Source organism: Gorilla gorilla, chromosome 16 (genome assembly GCF_029281585.2).
Source record: "Gorilla gorilla gorilla isolate KB3781 chromosome 16, NHGRI_mGorGor1-v2.1_pri, whole genome shotgun sequence".
Lineage (NCBI taxonomy): Eukaryota > Metazoa > Chordata > Mammalia > Primates > Hominidae > Gorilla > Gorilla gorilla.
Genome location: NC_073240.2, coordinates 39,159,727 through 39,184,767, shown reverse-complemented (window position 1 = coordinate 39,184,767; position 25,041 = coordinate 39,159,727). Strand labels below are relative to the sequence as shown.

Genomic DNA, 25,041 nt, shown 5'->3' with positions numbered 1-25,041 from the left:
CATATTTTTCTATCACGAAAATAGGGAGAAAATGATAAAGATATAATAAATTCAACAAGAAAAGAAAACTTAGTATACAAATGCATATAATCATATAATCAATTGAAAAAGACCAAATGAAAGGCCAAAACTGATCCATACATAGTCTAAGGAAAATATATTTTTGGCCGGGCGCGGTGGCTCACGCCTGTAATCCCAGCACTTTGGGAGGCCGAGGAGGGTGGATCACGAGGTCAGGAGATCAAGACCATCCTGGCTAACACGGTGAAACCCCGTCTCTACTAAAAACACAAAAAATTAGCTGGGCGTGGTGGCGGGCGCCTGTAATCCCAGCTACTGGGAGGCTGAGGCAGGAGAATGGCGTGAACCCAGGAGGCGGAGCTTGCAGTGAGCCGAGATCGCGCCACTGCACTCCAGCCTGGGCGACAGAGCGAGACTCCGTCTCAAAAAAAAAAAAAAAAAAGAAAATATGTTTTTAAAAACCTTCCCAAATAAGAAAAAAAAAAAAACACAACCTCCTTGTCCTAAAACATGAAGAAAAAAGACCAACATGAGAAGATAAAATATCAAGATATTTCCTAAAGGAATATTTGCTCAAAGCTCCCATTTAAGTCCGGTTCAGGGGTCAAACATGCCCATGAATCTATGTCACTGAATGTTGAAAGAATATATCAAAACTCATTTATTTTGGATTTCTCTGTAATCTTAATGCCAACATTAAAAATATCAAAGTACGTTAAGACAATTTTAATGCAAATACCCTTCGCAATTTGCCTAATATTCCTACGTTCCTTTTTCTCATTAAAATTCTGTTAGGTTAAACTGGAAACCCAACATAGATAAAACCTCTATTTAAGTTTCCAGAGCTCAGTAATGCTGGTGCTTCCCACACATCTGAACTCTATTCCATTTCTTGAGGTAAGCAATCATGTCATCTGCTTCGTTGGTAACTTATAGCTCTTAACAGCACTCGAGCTTCTTGCACAAAGCAGTTACTCCAATGAAATACACAGACATCCCTGGAGTTTATCCTGGCACACATGCAGAAGTGAATCAGGCTTTAACCACCCAAGAAGCTGATTAGATATTACACACACAAATCCTCTATACCTAATCATACGGAGTACTGAGATGTTCATCCTGAACCAGGTACATAGTACCTGACATATACAAAGTGCTGAATGTTTATTAAAGAAAATGCATGAATGATGGTCTTCAATCCCTGTTCTAATCACTCTTCACTTTTCTGTATCTGTCAGGTGTTTGGAAAGGGACTCTATGTAAAACACATGAGGGAGGATTTCTAGGTAAATGAATCATACTGAAGACACTAAATTATAAAAGGTACATATATCCTATGACAAGAAGAATGAAAGAGAGACAGATAAAAAGGGAACCAACATTTCAAAATGCTCAAAGTCTATTTGTAAAATAGGCCATCCCTCCAACCCCTGGTGACATGCTGCTACTCCTTTCCTGGACAAAGAAAAATACAGTATATAGGAAAAAAAAAAAAGAGGTTTATCTTCCTGAGAAAATGAGCAGCTACAAAGACTACACGTTGACATTAAGAATTGCCACAGCACATCGGCCAGCTCCAAAACCTGACATTAACGATCCCTAATAACGACTGTAGTTCCCAATAGGCTTTATAGTGCTTTACTCTTTTCTTTTTGTTTTAAGAGACTGTGACTCGCTATGTTGATCATGCTGGTTTTGAACTCCTGGCCTCAAGTAATCCTCCCAGCTCAACCTCCCAAAGTGTTGAGATTATAGGTGTGAGCACAGCACCTGCCCCCCAACCCCAACTGTCTTTATCATTAGAGACAGAGTCTTGCTCTGTCGTCCAAGCTGTAGTGCAGTGGCATGATTATAGCTCACTGCAGCCTCAAACTCCTGGGCTCAAGCAATCCACCCGCCCCAGCCTCCTGAGTACCTGGGACTACAGGCACACAATACCATGGCCAGCTGGTGCTTTACTCTTAAATATGGACAACCAAAAACTACCATGCAGCTGAAGAAGCCACCAACATGGGAGAGACCAAGAAAAACAAATAAACAAAAAATTATGCTAGAGGAAACAGATAATTGAAAGCAAAAAAAAAAAAAAAAAAAGAAGCAAAGTTTCTATCTTTAATCAAGATGATAGCATACCAAAATATATTTTTAAAAAATCAAGAATCAAAAAGAATTTACGGAAATTTTAAAAATAATTGCAGAAACAAAAATTCAACACCAAGTATAAAATAAAGTTAAAAACATTTCTGAGAAACTGAATCAAAAAAGGGAGAGAGAAAATGAGAAGAAAAAATAAAACAACTTAAGCGAGTCTATCTAGAATGTTTAATATCTGACTAAAGCATTTCAGAAAGAGAATACAGAAAACAAAAGGGAAAAAGTAATAAGGGAAAATATAAAAGCTAAAACAGTCTACATATCAAAAGGTCCATCTAGTAGGGCACAATTAATGAAAAAAAACTCAGACCAACACATATTGTGCAATTTCAGAACCCCAAGGATAAAGAGCCCAAAAGCTTACAGAGAAACATAACAGGTCACATAAAAACACAGAGAACGGAGTCAGTTTTCTTAATGGCAGCACAAAATACTTGAAAACGATGAAGCAATGCCTTCAATATTCTTAGAGAAATACATTTCAACCTAGAATTTTATATTCAAATGTGAAAGCAGACTAAACATTTTCAGAATGCAAAGAGATTGACAAAAATCACCTCCTATGCACTCCTTGTTTGGAAATTACTTGTGGATTTCCTACAGCAGAACAAGGGGTAAACAAAGAGTGAGCCATGGGATCTAGAAGGTAGTAGAGCAGCCAAGGATAGCCATGCAAACAGCAAAACTGCAGTAAGTGGATACAAGTTTCTGAGAGAAAAAGTACACAGAAAATGGAGAACTCATTAGAAGACCTAATTTTTTAAAGTATAGTTTTAAAAAAAAAGCATTTTATCATATTGCAGAAATACAGTGCAAGAAAAAATAAAATTCATTTAGAAGCCCCTTTGTAGGTTGACTAGCCCTCCAAAGAGGTCCACATCTTATTTCCTGGAACCTGTGAATGTTACTTTACAGATGCAGGTATGACTAAGTTAAACATCTTGAGATGGAGAGGTTATTCTGTACTATCTGTGTGGGTCTAATATAATCACAAGGGTTCTCATAAGGGAGAGACAGGAGTGTCAGAGACAGAAGGCGATGTGACAATGGAAGCAGAGAGAGAGAGAAAGGCTGGAAGATTCTACTGGGCTACTGGCTCTGAAGAGAGGAGATGAAGCCAACTGCTAAACTATGCAGGTGGCATTTAGAAGCTAGGAAATGCAAGGAAACAGATTCTCCCCTAAAGGATCCAGGAAGAATGCAACCCTGCCAATACCTTCACTTTAGGACTGCTAATCTCCAAATTTTAAGAGAATAAATCTGTATTACTTAAGCTACTAAATTTGTGGTAAACTTTCACAGCAGCCACAGGAAACTAATATATCACATGGAAAAAGACATCATGTGAAAGACAAGAAGGTAACAGAAGCACCACACTTATGAGAAGCTAATGCCTGATGATCTGAGGTGGAACAGTTTCATGCCAAAACCATCGCCCTGCCCCCCAACCCTCCATGGAAAAACTGTTTTCCATGAAACCAGTCCCTGGTGCCAAAAAGGTTGGGAACTGCTGGCATAAGTGACCCCAACTGATCTAGCATGGGGCAGAAGAACTGCCCAGTTAATTCAAAAAATGTAAAAATAATAATACCTGAAATTCCACTTGCAGTCAAGATACAGTAATCGGCACCAGATTAACTCTCCCACCTGAAACAACTAAAAAACTGGATAACCCATGTGATGTGAACCAATGATGGTCAGACACTGGACATCAAGGAACACAGGACAATGATCCCTAAATGAGAAGAAGCCCTATAATTGTCTCAGCTTACTGCCTGGAGAGTTTCCAGGCAATGATGCAGGGTAGGGAGAGCGGGGGTGAGGACTGATCCCAGACTAAGAATGGGTACAGATTAAAGGCATAAAATGGGAGTGATGGGAGACAGCTCTTTAGAAAGCTATCTGAAGAGATTCAAATTTGGAAATGCCCTCACCTCCCAACCCCCTCTTCAACTGAAACACAATCTATATTCATCCAGCCTTAAGATACTTTTAAGGCCTGTTGGCATCAGTACTACCTGCAACTATTCTTATATCCTGCTTTCTTGTTATGCTGCTCACTGTATCTATCTCATTATCTCATATGATGCCCCTTCTTTTATGCATATCCTGGCATAAATCACAATATCTATGAGCTTAAAATAAATGTCAAAAATGTGGGGAGAAATTAAGTTATATGCAACAGGGATTTATACAAGACCAGGATCATCTTGTAAGACCAGTAGTTGGCCTGGGCATGTAGTTGAGATGGTGATGAAGTACAAATGTGGCATGGTTACACAACAGACAAGCAAGCCAGAAGAGCTGTTATAGGCTACCACCTACAGGACACATATGGGAAAACAGCCTTACCTTTGCTCTATCAGACCATCCAAAGGACTGTACAGTCACATCTAATCGTTTCATTAACATTCTTCGGCGGCACTCATATTCACAGGAAAGAGCATCATTGATTCTTTCCAGTTGTTCCTAAAAAATTTGGAAACAAAAATAATAAACTTTAGATTCTTTCATTCTGCAAAGAAAAGAAATCTGAAAATTGTGCTAAGTACTTCCTACTGAGTCAAAAGATGTTGTACTTACTGACCATTTTCTGTTCCCATGAGACTTTATGGTAAATTATTTAAATACTAAAGCATAATTGAAAGAACATTTATGATATCCAGAAGACATTAAACATACAAATTAAACTCCACCCGTTGGTAGAGTATACTTTATCTATAATCAAATTTGTTAATTTAAGTAAAACATTTACCTGCTAAGCAGTCTGGACCAATAAGGAAAGAAAATACCAATAACTCATCTTGCTGGCTTTGAGCCTCTGTTCTTTTCAAATCACAACTGTGCTAGCACATTGAGCACTATCAATATCCTCAGCCAGGTATTTTTAAAAATTAATTAATAATTTAACTAAAGAAATGTTAGGACATATTACTCCAGAATATCAATCAATTTTAATTCTACAAAATAATATATGCATGCTACATATTGCAAAATAGATGTTCATTTATAAAATTAAGTCGTATTCACTAATTTAATTACATAAAACTAATAACAAAAAGGGGGATTTACCGCCTGTTCTGAATTTAAATCAATTTTCAGCAGTGGTTTTCCCACATGATTTTTCTGGACCTTTGAGAGAATATCTTTCACCTAAAAGTAAATATAAAAGATTGTGAAAAATGTATATTCCTAATTTAAAACAATCTTATGCTTGTTTAAAGTATCGCTCTGAACACTACAGAATAAAATACTAAAGTGACATAATTAAAATATACCATCATATACCAGAATACCACTACAATACAGAGTATCTTTTTCAAAAAAGCACATTATATTCATTCAAGCTATACAGCACATTCTTTCCCAGCGTAAGAACGAACATACACAGACAGCTAAAGAAGTACCTAGGTTCTACTATGAGAATCTGTGTCTTAGTGAAATAACTTTGGAGTTCCTACTTAAGATAGCACTTTCTTACTTTCTAGTAAATTTTCAAAAGGGATACTAAAACCTTTAACCAGCACATTGATTTTTCTCAAATAAATGCTACGTACACATTCCAGTTGTAAGTATTCTCGTTTCATTGTTCAGCAAGACAACATAAGGGAGCAAGCCATCTCTCTCAATTACAGTCATCACATTCATATTTTCATTACTTTTGCAAAGCCCCTAATTTAAATTACTTGAAACATTTTTATTTTGATAAACAAGATATTAGGCATTTACTTTTCCTTTAGCAATATCAGGGTCATTCAATAATTTATCCTCCTAACTAAAGGATTAATTTACCTTCCTGACTGGAGAATCCATCATTAGCTAAATAAAATATTTACAAAACCAAATGAAATACAGTTTTTTTTACAAGGTAACCAAAGGAAACAACCAACGGCAGTTCAGATTTTAAGGAGCATGAAGGTTATTTAATGTTGGGGGCACTCTTTAAGGAAAGAATTCAAAATTAGCTTGGAAGCTGGGGTTGTAATGTGGAGTAACTGTAAATGGGCACAGTTGAGGTTTCTTCTGAGGGTGATGGAAAAGCTCTAAATTCAAGAGTTTGGTGATGGTTGTTTAACTCTGTAAATATACTAAAATTCACTGAACTATATATATATACTTAAAATGGGCAAACTTTATGGCATGATTACATTTCAAAAATGGTGTTTTAAAAAAATTAGCTTAGAAAGAACCTGTGCAAATAAGAGACCCCAAAACTTCAGCTTTAGTAGCTTCACAGCAAATCTACATCTACAATGATACAATTTCTCTACTGATACAATTTGTACATATTTTAAAGAAATTATTAATTTATTTTCTTAAAATGGACTATTTCTGTAGATTCTCCAACTGTTGTAAATATCTCCAATTTTAGGTTTTTTCATACATTATAAAAAGTATGAGTTGTAACTCCTCACTCCAGAGGGATTCTCAATGTATACTTGTAGTTTGTTACGTGTAATCACATTCAGCTCCATTCCTAGGATTCCAACATTACGTAATAGTTTTAATAAATCTGAAAATCACTTGTTATAGAGTAAGTTAAGGGCACAGGCTCTGGAGGTTGACTACCTGGGTTTAAACCTCAGGTCTACCACCATTTAGAAATTTGCTTGTTTAACTTATTAGATCTTTCAGTACCTCAGTTTCCTCACATGGTTGTCTATGTAATACAACACAGGGGTGATGTATTACCCATAACCATGGGTGATGCGAGAATTGAGTTATTACATGTAAACATTTATAACCACCTCACATGGGTGATGTGAGAATTAAGTGAGTTATTTCATGTAAACATTTAGAACAGTGAATGCTATATATTTGCTATTATACCATCACTATGTATCTGTTGTAATTATACCACTATAAATACACATTTGAACAACTTGAAGTTAGAAAATAATACTTTCCTTCCCCAATAGTAACCAAGTGTCTTCTGGACACATCACATGCAGAAGAAAGAAAACATGAAAATTTTTACTTTTGGTTAAAAACTGAATAGAGTAGGAAGACCTTTTAAGTAAATATTTGGCCAAGATGGCCATAGTAACAACTACCTTATAATTAGTATGCCAGTATTTGAACCGAGGCATTACAGACTACTTCAAATAGGGCAAAGAGGTAATTGAGAATGTTATTAATACTAAATAAAAACCATAAAATGGAATAGCCTCTTTGAATTATAATGAGCTCAGAAATCTGTCTCAATCTGAAATAGTCCCAGAAAATTTAGCCAACCCCAGATCAGTCTTCATCCAGAGGAAAACAGAAAAAAATTCTGAAGAGTAACTTGTTAACTCTATAAGAATGTTTTTGAGCTGATTTTCACAGACTTACTCTCTGGTTTGCAAGTTCTACCAAAAAAAATTTTTTTAATATTCTGTTTTTATCTTAATGATACTATAATTCTCTTACATTAAGACAAACCTTATTTTTCAGTTCATAAATTATCAACGCAAAAGAGATCTTTACTGAACAAGGATTTAATTTAAGGCACTGTGTCTAAAAATGGAGTTATGTACTTATTCTTGAAGATTAGGCAAGAATTTTATTTTCCTTTAAAATGAATCCTGTATTCTTCCCCTAGAGGACTGCATATTTAACAAATGAAACCCAGGAACTAGGCCAGAATTTGGTCTGTGAGAGTAGCATCCTCTCTAATATATGGCTTGACAGGGAACAAGAGTTGTTTAGTAACTGAAAAAAAAAAATGCCAAAGTACATAAGGTACATAGTTTGTAGCTGTTTTTAACTACCCCCATCAGGGTACTAATTAATACATTCTTCCATTCATTATATAATGCACTTACTCTTACTAAACATTTATCCACCAAAAACTGCATGCTCACTGCCAAAGAAACCACTCTGCAATTCTATTAACATCCATTTTTTAAAAAGTTTAGTTTCCTTTCACTTTGTAGGATAACTCTACTTTTACTTCTTTCTTTCTTTCTTTCTTTCTTTCTTATACTACATTAAAACCCTGGTTAAGAAAGTGATCCTTAAATTTGCTAAGTGATTTCTATCATGGTAAACTCCGGCAAAGCTGAAGGCCAGTAACTCATTAAGATTTGATTCCTGAATATTAGCTACTGACAGATTAGGTCACATGCCTGTTAAGTCTGAATCCAAAACTGGGTTTATATGAAGATAAACTCTTGAAATAAAATGTATACCTCATAATTATAGGGAATAGTTTCATTTTTAATATAGCACTTACATGTTACCATTCAGTTGAATTTTGGGGAAAATAAAACAAAGATAATACCTTTGATTCCACTTGGTTTAGCATATGCGGAATGTCAGAAGTTGTTGACTTGGGTATACCAAGTGTATCAAACATAGCTTGAACTTCCTGATAAACTTCACTATTTTTATCTAATTGAGAATTTTTATGTTTCTTGTTCTGTAATATCTGTGAAGCTTGAAGTTCTGTACTTAAAAATACTACAATAAAGAGAAAATAAATAATGTTAATACATGTATAAGAATCTCTTAAAATATTTCTCTGAAATTATTTATTCACTTAAAACAAGTATCAATTAATACCAATAATGCCAACTTACAAAGACCCAAAGAACAACAGTTGTAGAACACTGTACACTTATAAACGAAGTGATTCCCTAGTCCATAGCAAGTGTTACATTTTTTTTAAATGAAATGAGAAAAAACAACTAACTAAAGCTATATAAAATAGACACCCTATTAAATGCATTTACACTGTAAATGCCACTTTAAATGGTTGATTCTTTTCACACTGGAGGAGCCCTAGCAGCTCCTACTGGAGTTAAGCAGGCAAAGATACAAGCCCCCAGAAAACAGCAGCGTAACTTTCATCTACTTTACCTAGAGAGGTTTAACCTAAGACTTAGTTTGAAACAGATGAATGGGTACAAAAAAAAAAGGGCACTACAAGCGAAAAACTAAAATGAATTTATTTAATACTACCAGGAAAAAGAGAAATGGTTTATTTTATTCTCTTCGATTTCACACTAGCTGGTTTCAGTTCAATTTTAATTAACATATTAAATGATCTAGATTGCTATTTCAATAAGTACATGTCTACCAAGGACCTGTTCTGAGCCAGGAACGGTGTGAACAATGGGGATGCCAAGTCAAGGAAGATATGATGCCTACCCTCAAAGAGTATAAAATCCAGTAGTTGAGACCCACCACCAAATCAACAATTTAAGAACAGATAAGAATGTGTAAGACTCTGATAAATTATTCTCTGTCTTATATGTACAGAGCACACAGGTCAGGGGAGAACATATAGCTCTAACTGATATATAAGCACATAGAGCAATTTGAGTCAGGATAAATCACCCCAAACTGTTTACAAGTCCCTTTACTTTCACCGTTTCATCTAATCCTTTCAATAGCCATATTTAAGAAAATTACTCAAAAATCTTAAATGATTATAGTCTTGTTTTAAACAGACTCTTCACTACGGTAGGTAAGACTTTGTTTTTGGCTGGGCGTGGTGGCTCACACCTATAATCCTAGCACTTTGGGAAGCTGAAGCAGGCAGATTACCCGAGGTCAGAAGCTTAAGACCAGCCTGTCCAACATGGTGAAACCCCGACTCTACTAAAAGTACAAAAATTAGCCAGGCGTGGCAGCACGCGCCTGTAGTCCCAGCTACTAGGGAGGCTGAGGCAGGAGAATTGCTTGAACCCAGAGGCGAAGGTTGCACTGAATCGAGATCGTGCCATTGCACTCCAGCCTGGGTGACAGATCAAGATTCCGTCTCAAAAAATACATAAATAAATACTTTGTTTTTATTTGTTTAGTTAAAATTAGACACAAACGCCACAATTTAATATAGCAGTTTTAACTTCAGCTGAGCAAAAATACATCTGTAAAACAATTTAAAAGTACAGGTGCCAGGGTCCCATCCTCTGAGATTCTGAACAGTAGATCTAGAAGTAGGAGTTGGGCATCTGTGTGTGGTTTGTTTTAGACCCAGTGTGATTGCCAAGGTCAGGCAAGATTGAGGGTCACTGGTTTAAAGACTTTTCCATGCAGTCTACACATGACAGTTTAAAGAGTCAAGTACCAAAATATTAAGATCAATTATTAAACTTTAAGACCAATATTAAACTTTCCTTATGAGGACTATACTAAGGTCCTTCTGACTTAAAAACTTCATTAAGACCAGCTATGGTGGCTCAGGCCTGTAATCCCAGTATTTTGGGAGGCTAAGGTAGGACAGCTTGGGCCCAGGAGTTTAAGACCTACCTGGGCAACACAGAACCATCTTTACAAAATATTTTTTAAAAATTAGCTAGGCATGGTGGTGTACACCTGTAGTCCCAGTTATGCAGGCTGAGATGAGAGGATCGCTTGAGCTCCAGAGTTTGAGGGGCTACAATCGCACCATCACACTCCAGCCTGGGCGACACAGTGAGACCCCATCTCATAATAAAAACTTGATTAAACTTGATTAAAACAGATTGCCAGTTTTTCAAAAATTTATATTTTAGACAGAACCTTGGCTGAAGTCTACCTTTGCTTTATGGAAACATGCTTTCTCCATGTAATAGTACAAACAAGGGTTTAGCATTTACGATGCTAATCCATGCAGATAGTAAGCAGTAGAGGGAAAATTAAGCCTTCTTCCTTTTGCAGATCCTTAGATTCCCCCTTCCCAGAGGCAATCACCATTAATTTCTTGGGTATCCTTTTAGGCATGTGTGTGTGTATGTATTCAAGATACCTAGTAGCCATCTGTGTGTGTTTGTTCCTTTTATACAAACAAGAACATGCTATACATGTCCTGTATATTTATTTTGTATTTACCAACATATCTTAGAGATCATTCCACATCAGCACATTTGATTTATCTGCATTCTTCCTATTACCTATCTAGTGACATCACTGCATTAATGTACCACTTCTATTTATCTATATTTATGGACACTCAGGTTTCTGGTCTTTTTATTACTACAATGTCATAATGAACATGGTTTTCATTTATCTTTGTACACTTGGGGAAATAGATATATATTCATAGACAAACAATTGCCAAGTCAAAAGAATTGCCAAGTCCAAAAGCCAAGTGAATTTTAATGTGACATTGAAAATGTGTCCTCCTAAGAGGCTGTACAAGTTATTCTCCCACCACAATCTAATGTCTGTAGTATACGAAAAGGCTTACTCCCCCAAACTTCTATTATGATTTTTTGAGTGAAAAATAGTATCCTGTCATAAGTGATATTGTGCATCTTGTCATGCTTAGAAGCAGTTAAAAAAAAATTTTCTGTAGAATGCGTGTTCATGTCTTATGTATTTTACACATTTTCCCAGTGAATTTTTACCTTTTTCCTGTTGATTTGTAAAAGCTCTTTACATAGTACAGGGTTTGGCCCTTTTAATTTTATACATGTTGCAAACACTTTCAAAAAGAACATGAAGAAGCTTATTATATCAATATGATTAAAACAGTCAAACTGAAGAAAGACTAGATGCTGGTAAGACTGTGAATTGGTATAACCTTTCTGGAGCAAAATATGGCAATATACATCTAGACCAGAGACTATTTTAAATGTTCATAATCTTTGTCTAAGTAAGCAAAAATATAAACAAGGAAATCATTTTAAAATAGAAAAAAATCCAAATACCTCCAAATTTGAAATCTATTACACATAATGTTATGTCAATAGCAGAGCCAATTTAGTTTTTCAAAAAACAAGTGATAGGGAAATAAAGAGAAAAACGACACATCAAATGAAGAGGAGGAGGAGAAGGATCTGAAACAGGATCTTAATCTTATTTAAGAGTGAGTGCGAGTGTGAGAGTGTGTGTGTATGTACACAGAAAACAACGACACAATATTCTCTCTAGGGAGTGAGATTATAAATGCTTTTCTTCTTTATGTTTTATGTATTTTCTAAGATTTCTATGATAAGCATGTAATTTTTGCACATATAAAATTTACCATTTTAATCATTTTTAAGTATACAGTTCTATGACGTCACCATCCATCTTCAGAACTTTTTCGTCTTCCTCACTGAAACTCTGTACCCATTAAACACTAACTCCTCATCACCACCCTCCTGAGCATGTTATTTTTATAATCAGAAAAAAACTATATATTTCTGTTAAATTTCTTCTTTATTCCTACTTGTACCAGAAACCTGTATCACTGCAATTGCTAAGCTTCTTAGCAGCTAAGGAGAAAGGCAACCATGATGAATTACATAATTCTCATTGACTGATATTAAGGATATGCAAGTTCCTCTAGTCGGTGTTTCCTAGGTTCCTTTCTGTCCCAATATACCTAAGAGTTACTGTGATCTCCCAATAACAGTGGTTCATTAAATCAGTGACTCGCACCAAATGGGAGGAAGATGGAGAATGGTGTATTGGGATGGAGAGAGAGGGCATATAATTTTTATCCCCACTCAACACACACAAGGTAATTTCAATGCCAATACTTTTGTCACCACTAAACACACACACACACACACACACACACACACACACACAAATTTCATCTCTAATGAAACAAACTTTATTAAAACACTAGCGCCTAGGAGGAATATGTCACATGTAATCTTTTTATAAATGGCATAATCTGAAATAGAAATCTCCAATAATAGAAGGTATTAGAAAAATTCTTTCAAATAGTCATTGTTTGTAGAACTTTAAAAACATTATAAATTAACCTAAAGTAAAAAAATGATGAAAGGAACCCAACACAAACACGGACTTACTATTTATGGTAATTGTTTGAATACAGTATGACCTATATTCCAAATCCCTCCCTGATGAAACTGGCCACATTTAAAGTGTCCTAAAGGCACAAATTTTGTACTTAAAAAAAAAACAAAAACAAGCAACCCTCATATATCCCTAGTATCCAGAGCAGTTCTTGGTGTTAGAGTAAGTGATCAACAAATTATCATCCAGTGCCTAGTTTCCTCTGAAACTAGCCATATAGTTTAGCCATATAGTCACGAACAATAACAGATAGAATGAGATAAAGGAAAAATTACTAAAGTACTATATAAATCACAAACACAGGACATTCTATATTGGCCAAATAAATCACAAGTGTTAGAAGGCATACTGGTAAAATTTATACTATATTATATAAACATTTCTGAGATAGCTTTGTATTTTAAGTAAAATATTAAAATCTTTTTAATATACAAAATGTCTAATGCTTCATTAATTAATAAATCTTGACTTGAAAATAATAAAAACCATGTCAAACACATGCATTTAAATGTTCAAGATAACTTACATAGAAGTTTCAAACAGTCCTCCTTCTTTTTTAAACGATCTTTAATATCTCCTGATATGAGTACAGAATATGGACATGCCATTTCTTTTAAAAAGCCACTTATCTCAAGCTGGAAGCTCTCTAGATCATCTCTTCCTTTAAAAAAGAAAAATCACAAAACATTTACTGAGCATTTACCATATAATCCAATACTATAAAATCTACTCGTTTATTTCCATTTTACATTCAATTCTAAATTTTCACATTAAATCCTTAGATGTGTGATCACGAAGCTTATGTTAACAACTGAAATAGTAAAAGCATTATTATGGCTATAATTATTAATTCACTTCAGAGCAAATGATCCATTTCTACTATATTTCTATATATTCAGAAAATAAATGCAACCAGCTAATTAACCCTCAGTGCTTATCTTTATTTCATAACGTAATTATGTAGGCAGTCGTGTTATATGTTTAGAATTCAAATTATTTTACTTTGCATCAAGTGAACTGTTAGATCTGGCTGGGTGCGGTAGCCCACACCTGCAGTTTCAACTACTTAGGAGGGTGGGGTGAGAGGATTGCTTGAGCCCAGGAGTTCAAGTCCAGTCTGTGCAACATAACAAGACCCCATCTCTTAAGAAAAAAGGATACTTTTCAAAGAAAAAGCTACTTTTGTGAATGCACAATTTTTAATTTTTCTTTTTATTATACTATTAATATCTGAAATTCTACCAAAGACCCACAGGACTCCAGTTACTAAGATGGTAATGAACTAAAGAAGCTTTATGAGCTAGTACAGAAGTTTTTAATAGAAGTATTCCTATGTGAATCCATATCCTGAGCTACAAGCTTCAGAACACAAATTAGGAATTATATATATATAATATTTTAAGCCTTAATTCAACATGAGCACCATTCAAAAATTAAACTTTTAAATAATCAAATTCAGACCCTACTTTTTCTAAAAAACAATACTAAGGTTTAGACAGCAGATATCAGAGCCATCAGGAAGAGAAAAAAATAGCAGATAAATAGTAATTGCTTATAGTTTTATAGCAAATTTAAATATCAATTCTGGATTAATATAAAATTTAATCCAAAAATGTTTACTACCACATACTGAAATTCTTTGGAATATGTGATTTTTCTTTGTACAGTGGGCACATTATTGATAAAACTATAAACCGTAAGTTATCAGTTTAGTTTACTATTAAACAGAAAAGTAAATAAAACATAATGGCAATACCAGCAGACGTGATACTTTCTTCCAAGTTGCATAATGATTTTATTTGAGAGCCTAACCAAATACAGAGCTCTGAAAATTCAGGTGAAGATAATCCACCCTCTGCCGCCTTTGTAAGGGCTTGCTCTTCTAACAATGGTCCTTTATACCTAGAAAGGAAGAAATACAAGTTAAAAACTAAATAAGCCAATCAAACAAAAAAACCTCCAACACTCTGTGTCAAGGTCTGCTGCTTGTTTTTGTAAATAAAATGTTATTGGAACACAGCCATTAAATGTATCAATCTACAAATTGGCTATGGCTGTTTCCACACTACAATGAAAGAGATAAGTATTTGTAACCGAAAATGATGACTACATGGCCTTCTAAAGAAATGGTTTGCTGCTTCCTGCTCTATATAATTAACATTTGGCTTTTTTCCTGTGTTTTAACATTTTACAGTAAAATTATCTACCAATTTTAAGATAAATACCACAGGTATCACAAAGTCAAATACAGCATAAAGTCTAATAGCCTTATATTAATTACAATAAAAATATGGTGAAAAAAGCACAGACACAAATTACAAACTTAAAAAAGCTAAAGTTGAAAACAATCTATTAGATCATTTTAATCTAAACCTATTTTATTTTATTTTATTTATTTTACTTTACTTTATTTTATTTTATTTTATTTTATTTTATTTTATTTTATTTTATTTTATTTTTGAGGCAGGGTCTCACTCTGTCACCCTGGCAGGAGTATAGTGATGCAATCTTGGCTCACTGCAACCTCCGCCTCCTGGGTTCAAGGGATTCTCATGCCTCAGCCACCAGAGTAGCTAGGATTACAGGTGCCCGCCACCACACCCAGCTAATGTTTGTATTTTTAGTAGAAAGGGGGTTTAGCCATGTTGGCCAGGCTGGTCTCCTGAGCTCAAGCAATCCACCCACCTCGGCCTCCCAAAGTACTGGGATTACAGGTGTAAGCCACCGTGCCTGGCCTCATTTATTTATAATTTTACACTTCTAAACATTTCTGCAAATTGTATTTCACAAGAATCTTAAATTTTCAAAACACTTTATATACTATCTTAACTGAATTAGATGACCAGTTTTCTACTTTTATGGTTCTTTTTGCAACTGAACTTTTGTTAACATTATAAAGTCACAGATAATATATTTGATGTGTTTTAATCCGTCACAGTTATTCTCTTGATACTCAAATTCTTCTGTCTCTGGTTTATAGTAGCCCATTCAGGTAGGCCAGTCGAGCCCTTTGTCTTGTCCTCCGTACTCTCTGAATACTTTCCTTGCTTTCTACAACATCATCTTCCTCCCTTAGACTTGGAATCAGGCATTTCTCCAAGGAGCCCCGATTCTTTTAATGGTATTTAGAGTACATAATCTGCTACCAAAGGTTGGTCACTGTTTCTATGCCTTTTTCAGAGAAACTATATCAGTTTCATATTGCTATTTCCAACTGGAATTTAGAATTGTAGGGGTTTTACTTATTTTGTTTTACATTTTTATTTATCTTCTCTTACAATGACAATTCTTGTTTTAATAACATTTACAAATTCCTAATATATATTAAAATAGGTATAAATTACATATGGCTTCAGAATAGGAAATCCAGCATTACTACTAACAATAAAATTACAGTTTAATTTTTTTATATTTACGATGTATTCCTGTAAGGATACACAGAAAAACAATTCCCATGTGATTAAACCACCTACTCAATATATCAATAGACATTTGTTTTGTTCAGCTTTAATTTGTAGGGATTTGTTTCTTTTTATTTCATTTTTGTCTTATAATTATGTAAAACAATGCAGTTTCAAAGTCTAACTTAAAAAACAAAATGCATCAGAAAAATCTAGTTTTCAATTTTAATCTTGTATCCTCTACTCTGTTCTCTCCCTCCCCTACAGGTGACCATATTTATTAGTTTGGGGTTGTCCTTCCATCATGTTTTTCAATATAAATATATGCATTTTTGTCTCCTTTTTCAGATAAAAGATAGCCTACTATGTACTGTTCTAGTCCTTGCTTTAAACACATACATGCTCACACACACATACATTTACATAGAGTAGAGATCAGTATTTAGACATAGTATTCAACCATTTTTACAGTTATATACTACCTCACTGTCTGGATGCACCATATTTTATTTATTCGGCATCTACTAAAGGACACTTGCATTGTTTCCAGTGTTTTGTTAATATAGTTTGGCAAATTTTTGTCAGTTTTTATCTAGGATAGATTCCTAGAGGTGAGACTGTTGGGTCAAAGGGTAAATAGATACATAACTTTGCTAGATACTATTAAATTCTCCTGTAGAGGGGTTGTACCATCAAGGTATCTGAGTACCCATTCCCTCATAATTCATCAAAGTTGTCAAACTTTTGGATTTTTGACCATCTGGTAACTCAGTATAGTTTTATCTACATTTCTCTTACGAGCAAGACGTAGGGCATCTTTGCATATGTTTAAAGGCCACTTGCATTTCTTTTTCTTTGAATTCTCTGGTTATATCAGATGAAGGGTAAGTACAGGTATTTTCAAATCCTCATTTTGTAGGTAAAGAAACTAAGACTTCATGACATTAGGAAACCTGCCTTTATGTAGCAGGCCAGGCACAGTGCTAGGCATATATATATATATATATATATATATATATATATATATATATAATTTCATTTAATCTTTATAGCAATGCTTTAAGTTAGCATTATCCTAATTCTGTAGAATCAGAAAATGGCACTAGGATTTAAATCCACGTTTAACCCAAATGCTCCATCATTAACATAGGTCTTGTTAGACCTCTGTCTACAACTATAAGGAAACTAAGGAAATAATCTGGTCCAGCTGATACAGCCAAGTAAAGGAAGAGCTGAGACTAGAATATTATTTCTGCACCCCCCAGCTCAAGGCTGGTTCTTCTATGACTCAGCCTTCCTCTATGTCTTACAATGCCTCTCAATGAGATTTCATAGTAAACATCTTATATCCTCTTATTTGCTTTCATTTCTGCAATAAAGCAATACTCATAAACTCTTGAAGAAATTTAATTCATATTGATGTAAGTTTTTTTAAACTGAAATGTCAATAATAAAAACCAATAAGAACTGATCAAATCACAAAAAATTCTGAATTTGGAAGAAAAAAATCCAATCTTTAATGCCTTAGCTCATCAGATGAAGTAAAAATAAAAAGAGGAACAAATAAATGCATTTAACATACCTGAACATCTAGTAACAATCAAAATCACAATAGTGGCTAACATTTAGAAAGTGCTAACTGTATGTTGGGTCAGTGCTAAACAATTTATATAAATTGTCTCATTTAGTTGCCACAATTCCCTATAAGGTAGATACTATTATTAGCTTCATTTTACAGATGAGGAAGCTCAGGAAGATAAAGGTAAATAATTCATCCGGGATGGCCATAATCATAGCTAACAACTGTCCCGGAACTGAGCCACACAACCTACCTCCATAGCCCCACACTCTTAGCCCGTATTGTTCTGTCACCATCCAGAAATGTATCTAATTGTCTTAGGCAATAGAAGTGTCTAAGTATATTCTGCTAGATAACCGAATAAGAATATGAAAGCACTTTTCTGGCTAGAACAGTGCTTCTTAAACTTTTATGTGCATATGAATCTCCTGAGGGTCTTGTTAAAATAAAGATTCTAATTCAGTAGAGCTGGAATGATGTCTGGGATTCTGCATTTCTACTCCCCAGGTGATGATGACGCTGCTAGTCCACAGACCTCTCTTAAGCAGCATAGTACTTATTTTTTTTACTTTCATTTAAAAAAAAAACTCTCAATATTTATCATCACTCCTTCTCCTCTTGCAGTACATGAGAAATTACAGCAGGCATTTAAGAGCCTATTTATGCTACATTTAGCAACTGTTTAGTGTTTACCACATTCATTTCATACTTGCTTTGATTTCCAATGCCATTCTGCATTTACAGAGAATAACCATGCTCCTAGTTTGTTCTATATATTCTTAGTTAATCATCAAAGTGCTACTGTCATTCCAAACGCTGGGAACATCTCCCCTAGGCCTAGGCCCTCCCCCAAAGCCTCATACCCTGGAAGCATAGTTGCTGGTCTGACAACTGCTTCAAGCTGGGTGATCCAAATCTTCAGTCCATTAGGGCTGCTGGCAACTCTCCTCAACAATACAACCAGGGCCTAATTTACTTTCTGTTTTCATCAGCCAAGAGATAAAACAGAAGACCCTTTCTTTTCCCATCATTTACCCAACCTATTGTCTTTGCCCCTCATCCAACTCTCTACCTCTCTCTGCTTCCTAAAAATGTCCACTATCTTTCACCTACAACACAGTGGATATTTTGCTATACTGTCCATTTCTTCGCAGAAAGATTATTCCTCTCTTGTTTTCACTCTGGATTCTCCATTTTGGACCCAAACTGAGAAGCCCAGAGCTGCTGCTAGGAGACTGGAGCCAGGGTACCCAAAGGAGCCCATCTCCGGGCGCCCACCCTTGGTACAGGCCACCTCGTCTCGCAGCCCAGGGAGGAAAGGAGAGGGGGTATGTAAACAGCTGCGGGAGTCGGGAGTCTCAGGAGTTGCAGCAAGCCCAAGCCCAGGCCCCCCAGCCCAGCCCAGACCATGGGCTCACTGATTCTTCCACCCAACCAGCCCGCACCTGTGGAATTAGATGGAGCACAGTTCCATCATCACCCAGGCACAGGGGAAGACGCCCTGGTGCTCACCAAGCAAGGCCTGGTCTCCAAGCCCTCCTTAAGAAGCCTCGTGGATATAACATCTTCAAGGTCCTTGTCTGTTATTTTCGCACCCAGCATGGCCAGTCAAGCTCTTCCACTGAGCTCATCCATATAAGGAGGAAGCCAACACCACTGCTAAGTCGGATCTGCTCCAGTGTCTCCAGTACCAGTTTTATCGGATCCCAGGGACGTGTCTGCTCCAAGGTGACAGAGGAAGATCAAAGGAGGATCTGTGTGGTCACTGACCTGGATGAAGCCCTTGTGCATCTTTAAGCCCAGCAACAATGCTAGCTTCACAGTGCCTACAGAGATTGAGGAGACCACTCAAGCAGGTGTATGTGCTCAAAAGGGCTCACGTGGAAAGAGACGAATGAGAGAACTCTTTGAATGTGTTCCCTTCACTGCCAACCTGGCCAAGTATGCCAACCCTGTGACAGATCTGCTGGCTGGTGTGGGGTGTTCCGGGCTCACCTATTCCATGAGTCCTGTGGTTCCACCAGGGCTGCTAAGTCAGGAACCTCAGCCGCCTGGGGAGGAACCTGAGGAAAACCCTCATCCTGGACAACTTGTCTGCTTCTTACATCTTCCACCCAGAGAATGCAGTGCCTGTGCAGTCCTGGTTTGATGACATGGCAGATACTGAGTTGCTGAACCTGATCCCGGTCTTTGAGAAGCAGAGCAGAGGACGTCTATACCAGCCTTGGGTAGGGGCAGGCCTCTTAGCCTTCCCTGCTTCCAAGCAGTGGTCATCCCAGTAAGGGTCTTTCCTATGCTGTGCCTTTAGGATGACCTGACGGACAGAGTGAAAGCTGGAGGGCCTCACCACACGGGCCTGGAAATAGTGAGAAGTGATTGTAAAGAGCTTTAGGACAGCTTAGATGCCAAGTAGGCAAATGCCAGACCAACAATACCCATAGCTACCTGCTCCCGAGTTGTTGGGTTCCCGAGATGTGTGTGTGAGTGTGTGTTCTGCCATGAACTGTGGCCCCAGCATATAGCATTTCAGCATTTCAGTGGGGGAGAAGCTGAAAGACTCTTAGTCTTTCAAGTCGTCTCCTCTCCTGTCACCCTAAAAGCCACTGAACTCTACAGGGATGAAGACTATTGAAGACTCCATTGCCAAACCATGGCCTTTCCTCAGTGTTATAAAGCCTATGCCAAGGAAAAAGGAAGGGTATGCCTTTGGGTGCTCCAGGTACACACCTTTCCAAAATCTTTCTCCAGCCAGCTGCTGCAGACAAAAATAAGACATTTCTGGGAAGATGAGGACTTGTTTCCAGGCCAGTACCCCAGTGGCCATCAGGTCTTGTGGCCCAAAAGCTATGCTTGCCTCTAGCTAAGTGCCTGGCATGGGCCCTTTCTGTGTCTCCCCAAGGTTGGGTACTGAGCTCCCTTCCTCACCGTCTAGCCATAGTCTCGAACCTATGGGGAAGGAGGTTTTCTCCCCACCCTGGAAGAGAACAGATTACTGATTTCTGTTCTTTTGACTCTGAAAATTCTCTTTCTAAAAAAAAAAAAAAAAAAAAAAGTAAGATTGTTATTCCTACCATCTCTAGCTTTAATTATTTTTATTTTCACAAATGCCTTAAGGTCAGATAGTAGGGGTTTTGGCCTCCTTTCTTACCAAAATAGCATCATTATCACTGCTCTCCCATTATCTTATAAATATCTCCTGTTTCCTTGAGGCACAGGCCACTCAGATTTGCCACCCATTCACTGTGGTTTTCATCTACTACCTCTTGGACACTCCCCAACATCCCCTTTGCTCAGTTTTCCTCTCCACCTCTATTCTTGCCATTACACTGAGTTTCTTTAATGTCTGTATGTATACCCTATCTCACACCCTGAGCTCTCAGTTCCAACCTGCACATGTCACTCAGCCCCCCTTGCACCCTTGCCATTACTTGCAACCACTGCACCTCCAAAATCACTTATCCAAACATGTGGCTCCCTGACCACAACCTCTTATTTATCCTTCCACTTGCTTCTTCGACCACTCACCTATAACTATGCTTTGATATCATCATTACCTCCATTCATTGATCCCTCTGCATTCTCCATATTTACCAACTCTCTCCTATCTTCACATTCTTCTGTATCCAATTTAGAGTCTAAGGTGTATCATTTCATTTTGGTGCTCAATAAATACCAACTGAAAAAATTAATCTCTTGGGGCGTGGTGGCTCACACCTGTAATCCCAACACTTTGAGAAGCCAAGGCAGGAGATCATTTGAGGCCAGGAGTTCAAGACTAGCCCGGGTATCATAACAAGACCCTGTATCTAAAAAATTTTTTAAAATAAAGAGAAATGAATCCTTGAATTTTAATATCCAATCAATCACTAAGTTCAGTAATGTAGTTCTTCCCATATCCACTGCCACTAAGCAACCATCATTTCTTTCACAGACTATTAACTAAATTCTCCAATCCATTTTCCACCCTGCTGACAGATGTAACTTTCAAACTAGACATCTAACCACTCCCTTTTTATTTAAAATTATTCAATCACATCCCATTGCTGTTATGATCAAGAATAAAATCCACAACACAGACTAAAAGGGGCTGCATGCCCTGATTTTCACCTGACTCTTGAATCCAATTTCCCACCACTCTGCCCCTCACACTCTGCCTTCCAACCACATTAGCCTCCTTCCAGTTCTTCTAATACAGCAAGCTCCTTCGCATTTCAAAGTCTTCACATTTTCTTCTCACTGTAAGGATATCTTTGTCCCCCTTTTTCATCCATCCAACCTTAACTACTTAATTTCTATTCACCCTTCTTATTTCAACTCAAATGTCACTTCCTCAGGAATCTATCACTAACCCCTAAGACTTCTTAGATCCTCCTGTTACATCACCCTGTTCTTTTCCTTTGACACATTTATTATAGTTTATAATTATTTCTGTGATCATGTCTGTTTCTCCACTAGATTATAAACTCCACAAGGGTAGGAACCAAGTCTATTTTGCTCACCACTGACTCCTCAGAACGAGGTCCAATATATAGTGTGTTCAATAAATATTTAAAGGAAACTTCTCTCCATAGTAGTGTTTCTCAACTGAGTCTGTGAATCTTTTTAAAAATATGCAGGTCTGTACTGTACCTCTGAAGATTATGATTCAGTCAGTCTATGGTATATACTAGACTGGAACAGTTTTTCACAAGTTCCACACGACTCTGATGTACTTCCAGTGTTGAGATCTACTCTTCCACAAAATCAGAGACTATCAGAACTGAAAGAGACTTCTAAAATCATCTGCTCCAGCCCTCTCTTTTCACAGATGAGAAAACTGACTTGACTCCTAGCCTATCCTGTTTTCACCTGTATCACTAAATTGTCCTTTCACATAGATTTTTCCCTTCAAATGCCTCCCATTAATTTATTTTACATGACAAACTGAAGTACCTTTGCTGATATCCTCAATACCTTACAACAGAAAATGCATTATTCACTATCTACATGGATATTTGAAAACACAGTGTTCCATTACAACACATATTGTAAATAACTACTTTTTTCACATCGTATTATCATAGGAGAATTCAAACTTCAAAATGTTGCCCTCATAGTTATTCCAGGAAAAACTAATTTTGGAGTGTGTAAACTGTTTTACTTTCCATGTTGGATAATCTGACTAATTTTCCTTGATAAAAATCAAGATTATAGCAATGAATTTTCTAAAACACTTATAATATGAACAATAAGTTCAAGAAATGAAGAAAGAAGAAAAGCACTGCCTTTTCCTTTTTCATAAACCATTTATGAGATCCCAATATTCTTACCTGAAGTACTTGGGAGCTCAAACTGTTTGGAGCCTAAATAATTCTACTAAGTATTTTCAGTTCTTGTTTTGGTTCCTTCTTAACCAAGTTAAGTGAGAACTTCCAAGGGACTTCACAGAAGTAAAAACGCCCCCTAAATAATCAATGGCACTGTTCTTTCGTTTGACAAATATGTATTCACGATCTACTAAGTGCAAGACTCCGTAACCCTGGGTCACTGCAAAGTAGGTATTATCAGGGTTCAACTAACGAAACAATTGATAGAGGGGCAAATGCAGTTTTAGAGAAGATAAAGTGGGGTGTGGGATTGGTTCAAGCTTCACAATAACACTGCAAAGGCACAGCTTCCCCTATCAAGAAACAGCAGCACGTAGCAGGGCAAACAAATGTGCAGATGGCTCCAAGCTCTTTATTTAATGTGCACTGTATGACTCAACTATCTGGTCCTATGCTTACTGCTGTGGACTCTCTTCTCTAAGCTTTTCTTCATTCATTTACTCATTCATTCAACCACCATTTACTGTAAAAGACTCCGTTCTAGTGTGTTGCTGGGAAAACATCGGTGAATAAAATATGCAAAGCATCAGTTTTCCAGGAGCTGACTTGGGGAGGAGGAGGAATAAAACGAGGGAGAAGCAGAGTTCAAGAGACAAATGAATGGGCAGGACATGACAATTTGGGATGGGGACAAGAGCTGTGTGGAAAAAAACAGGATGAGGTTGAGGGGGAGATTATGAACCACCACACTTGTTAAGTATTAACATTACTCCCACCTCCACCCTGAGTTCTCACAGCACTTACCATTCTGCACTGTAAATACCAGCCGGCAGCAGACTTGCAGCCTGCGCGACTATGTAAGCCAAGAGTAATCTGAAAACTATCCTTTTCCCTTGCCTAGGGGAAATTTACAAACGTAAATATGTGTAAATTAATATACAAGCTAATATACACGTTGACGAACGGACGAAATGGTTGAAAGAACGAACTCGCAATGAACTACAACACTTTCTCCGGTCAAAGTAAAAACCATTCGCTCCAGAGCCCCAAGTAAGCCACAAGTTGTACATTGTAGTAGGAGACAACAGTCCTCAACAGCAGCTCAGGTTCCAGCACCTCCCTCCGGGCACCACAACTACGTCAACACAAATATCACCCGCGGGCGCGAGCTCGCCCAGAAAACCGGTGCTAGAAGGGCGGCTCCGCGCCACCCGGCGGATTCCTGCAACAGAGTTTCGAGGCAAGAAGTTTGGAAGAGGGGGCCACGAACCCCAGCTCTCCGGCCCTGCTCCACCCCCCAAATAGATTTCTCTCCCGCCTCCCGCTTAACTCCGTCGGCGCCGGAGGGATCGAGGCAGGGAAGGAGGCCTACACATGGCAGCCCAGGCCCACAGAGGCCCAAGGGAAGTAGGCTAAGCAGCCAGGCCAAGGAGAGGTTGCGTTTTCAGGGAAAAGGCGTCTCCAAAAGCACTCACCCCAGCGCCTCCAGTGTGTCCAGCACGTCTCCCTCCATCGTCGGTTCGGGACCCGGCTCCGGCCCTCTCATGGTCCTTTGGCCCAGAACTGTTCGGCGCTCTAAGTAGCCCGCCGGAAACTAGCGTCACCGCGCCAAGGTTCCGGTCCGGGTCTGGCCGGTAACTGCCTAAGAGCACAGCTGAAGAAGGGCGCAAAGGTTCCCAGCCCCGAGGCAATAAACACTTGCTAGTGCCTAAAACCGCTGCGTGTAACGATAATAATTTTTTAAAAGAATAGTAGAAATAATAAATAATAGTAATAAAGAGGTCTCTGTGTTGGGACTTTTCTGTGTGTTCAAATAAATTTTAGCAAATATCGTGGTATCGGGTTGATCTCAACCTAT

At 37.3% G+C, this 25,041-nt stretch overlaps 1 protein-coding gene and 1 pseudogene across 1 annotated transcript in view; one reads left to right on the top strand and one right to left on the bottom strand.

Moving 5' to 3' along the window:
- FAM98B (family with sequence similarity 98 member B) overlaps positions 1-24,784 on the bottom strand; it is a 32,643-nt gene extending 7,859 nt beyond the window's left edge. Inside the window, exons 1-6 of the mRNA XM_031002466.3 lie at positions 24,659-24,784; positions 14,654-14,799; positions 13,424-13,558; positions 8,441-8,619; positions 5,248-5,328; positions 4,528-4,644 (exon numbers count right to left, since the gene is read on the bottom strand). Of these exons, the coding sequence (XP_030858326.2) occupies positions 4,528-4,644; positions 5,248-5,328; positions 8,441-8,619; positions 13,424-13,558; positions 14,654-14,799; positions 24,659-24,729 (729 nt within the window). The 5' untranslated portion in view covers positions 24,730-24,784. The remainder of the gene's footprint in view (positions 1-4,527; positions 4,645-5,247; positions 5,329-8,440; positions 8,620-13,423; positions 13,559-14,653; positions 14,800-24,658) is intronic.
- Positions 19,335-20,109, top strand: LOC101132388 (carboxy-terminal domain RNA polymerase II polypeptide A small phosphatase 2-like; annotated as a pseudogene).
- Positions 24,785-25,041: the final 257 nt, after the last annotated feature.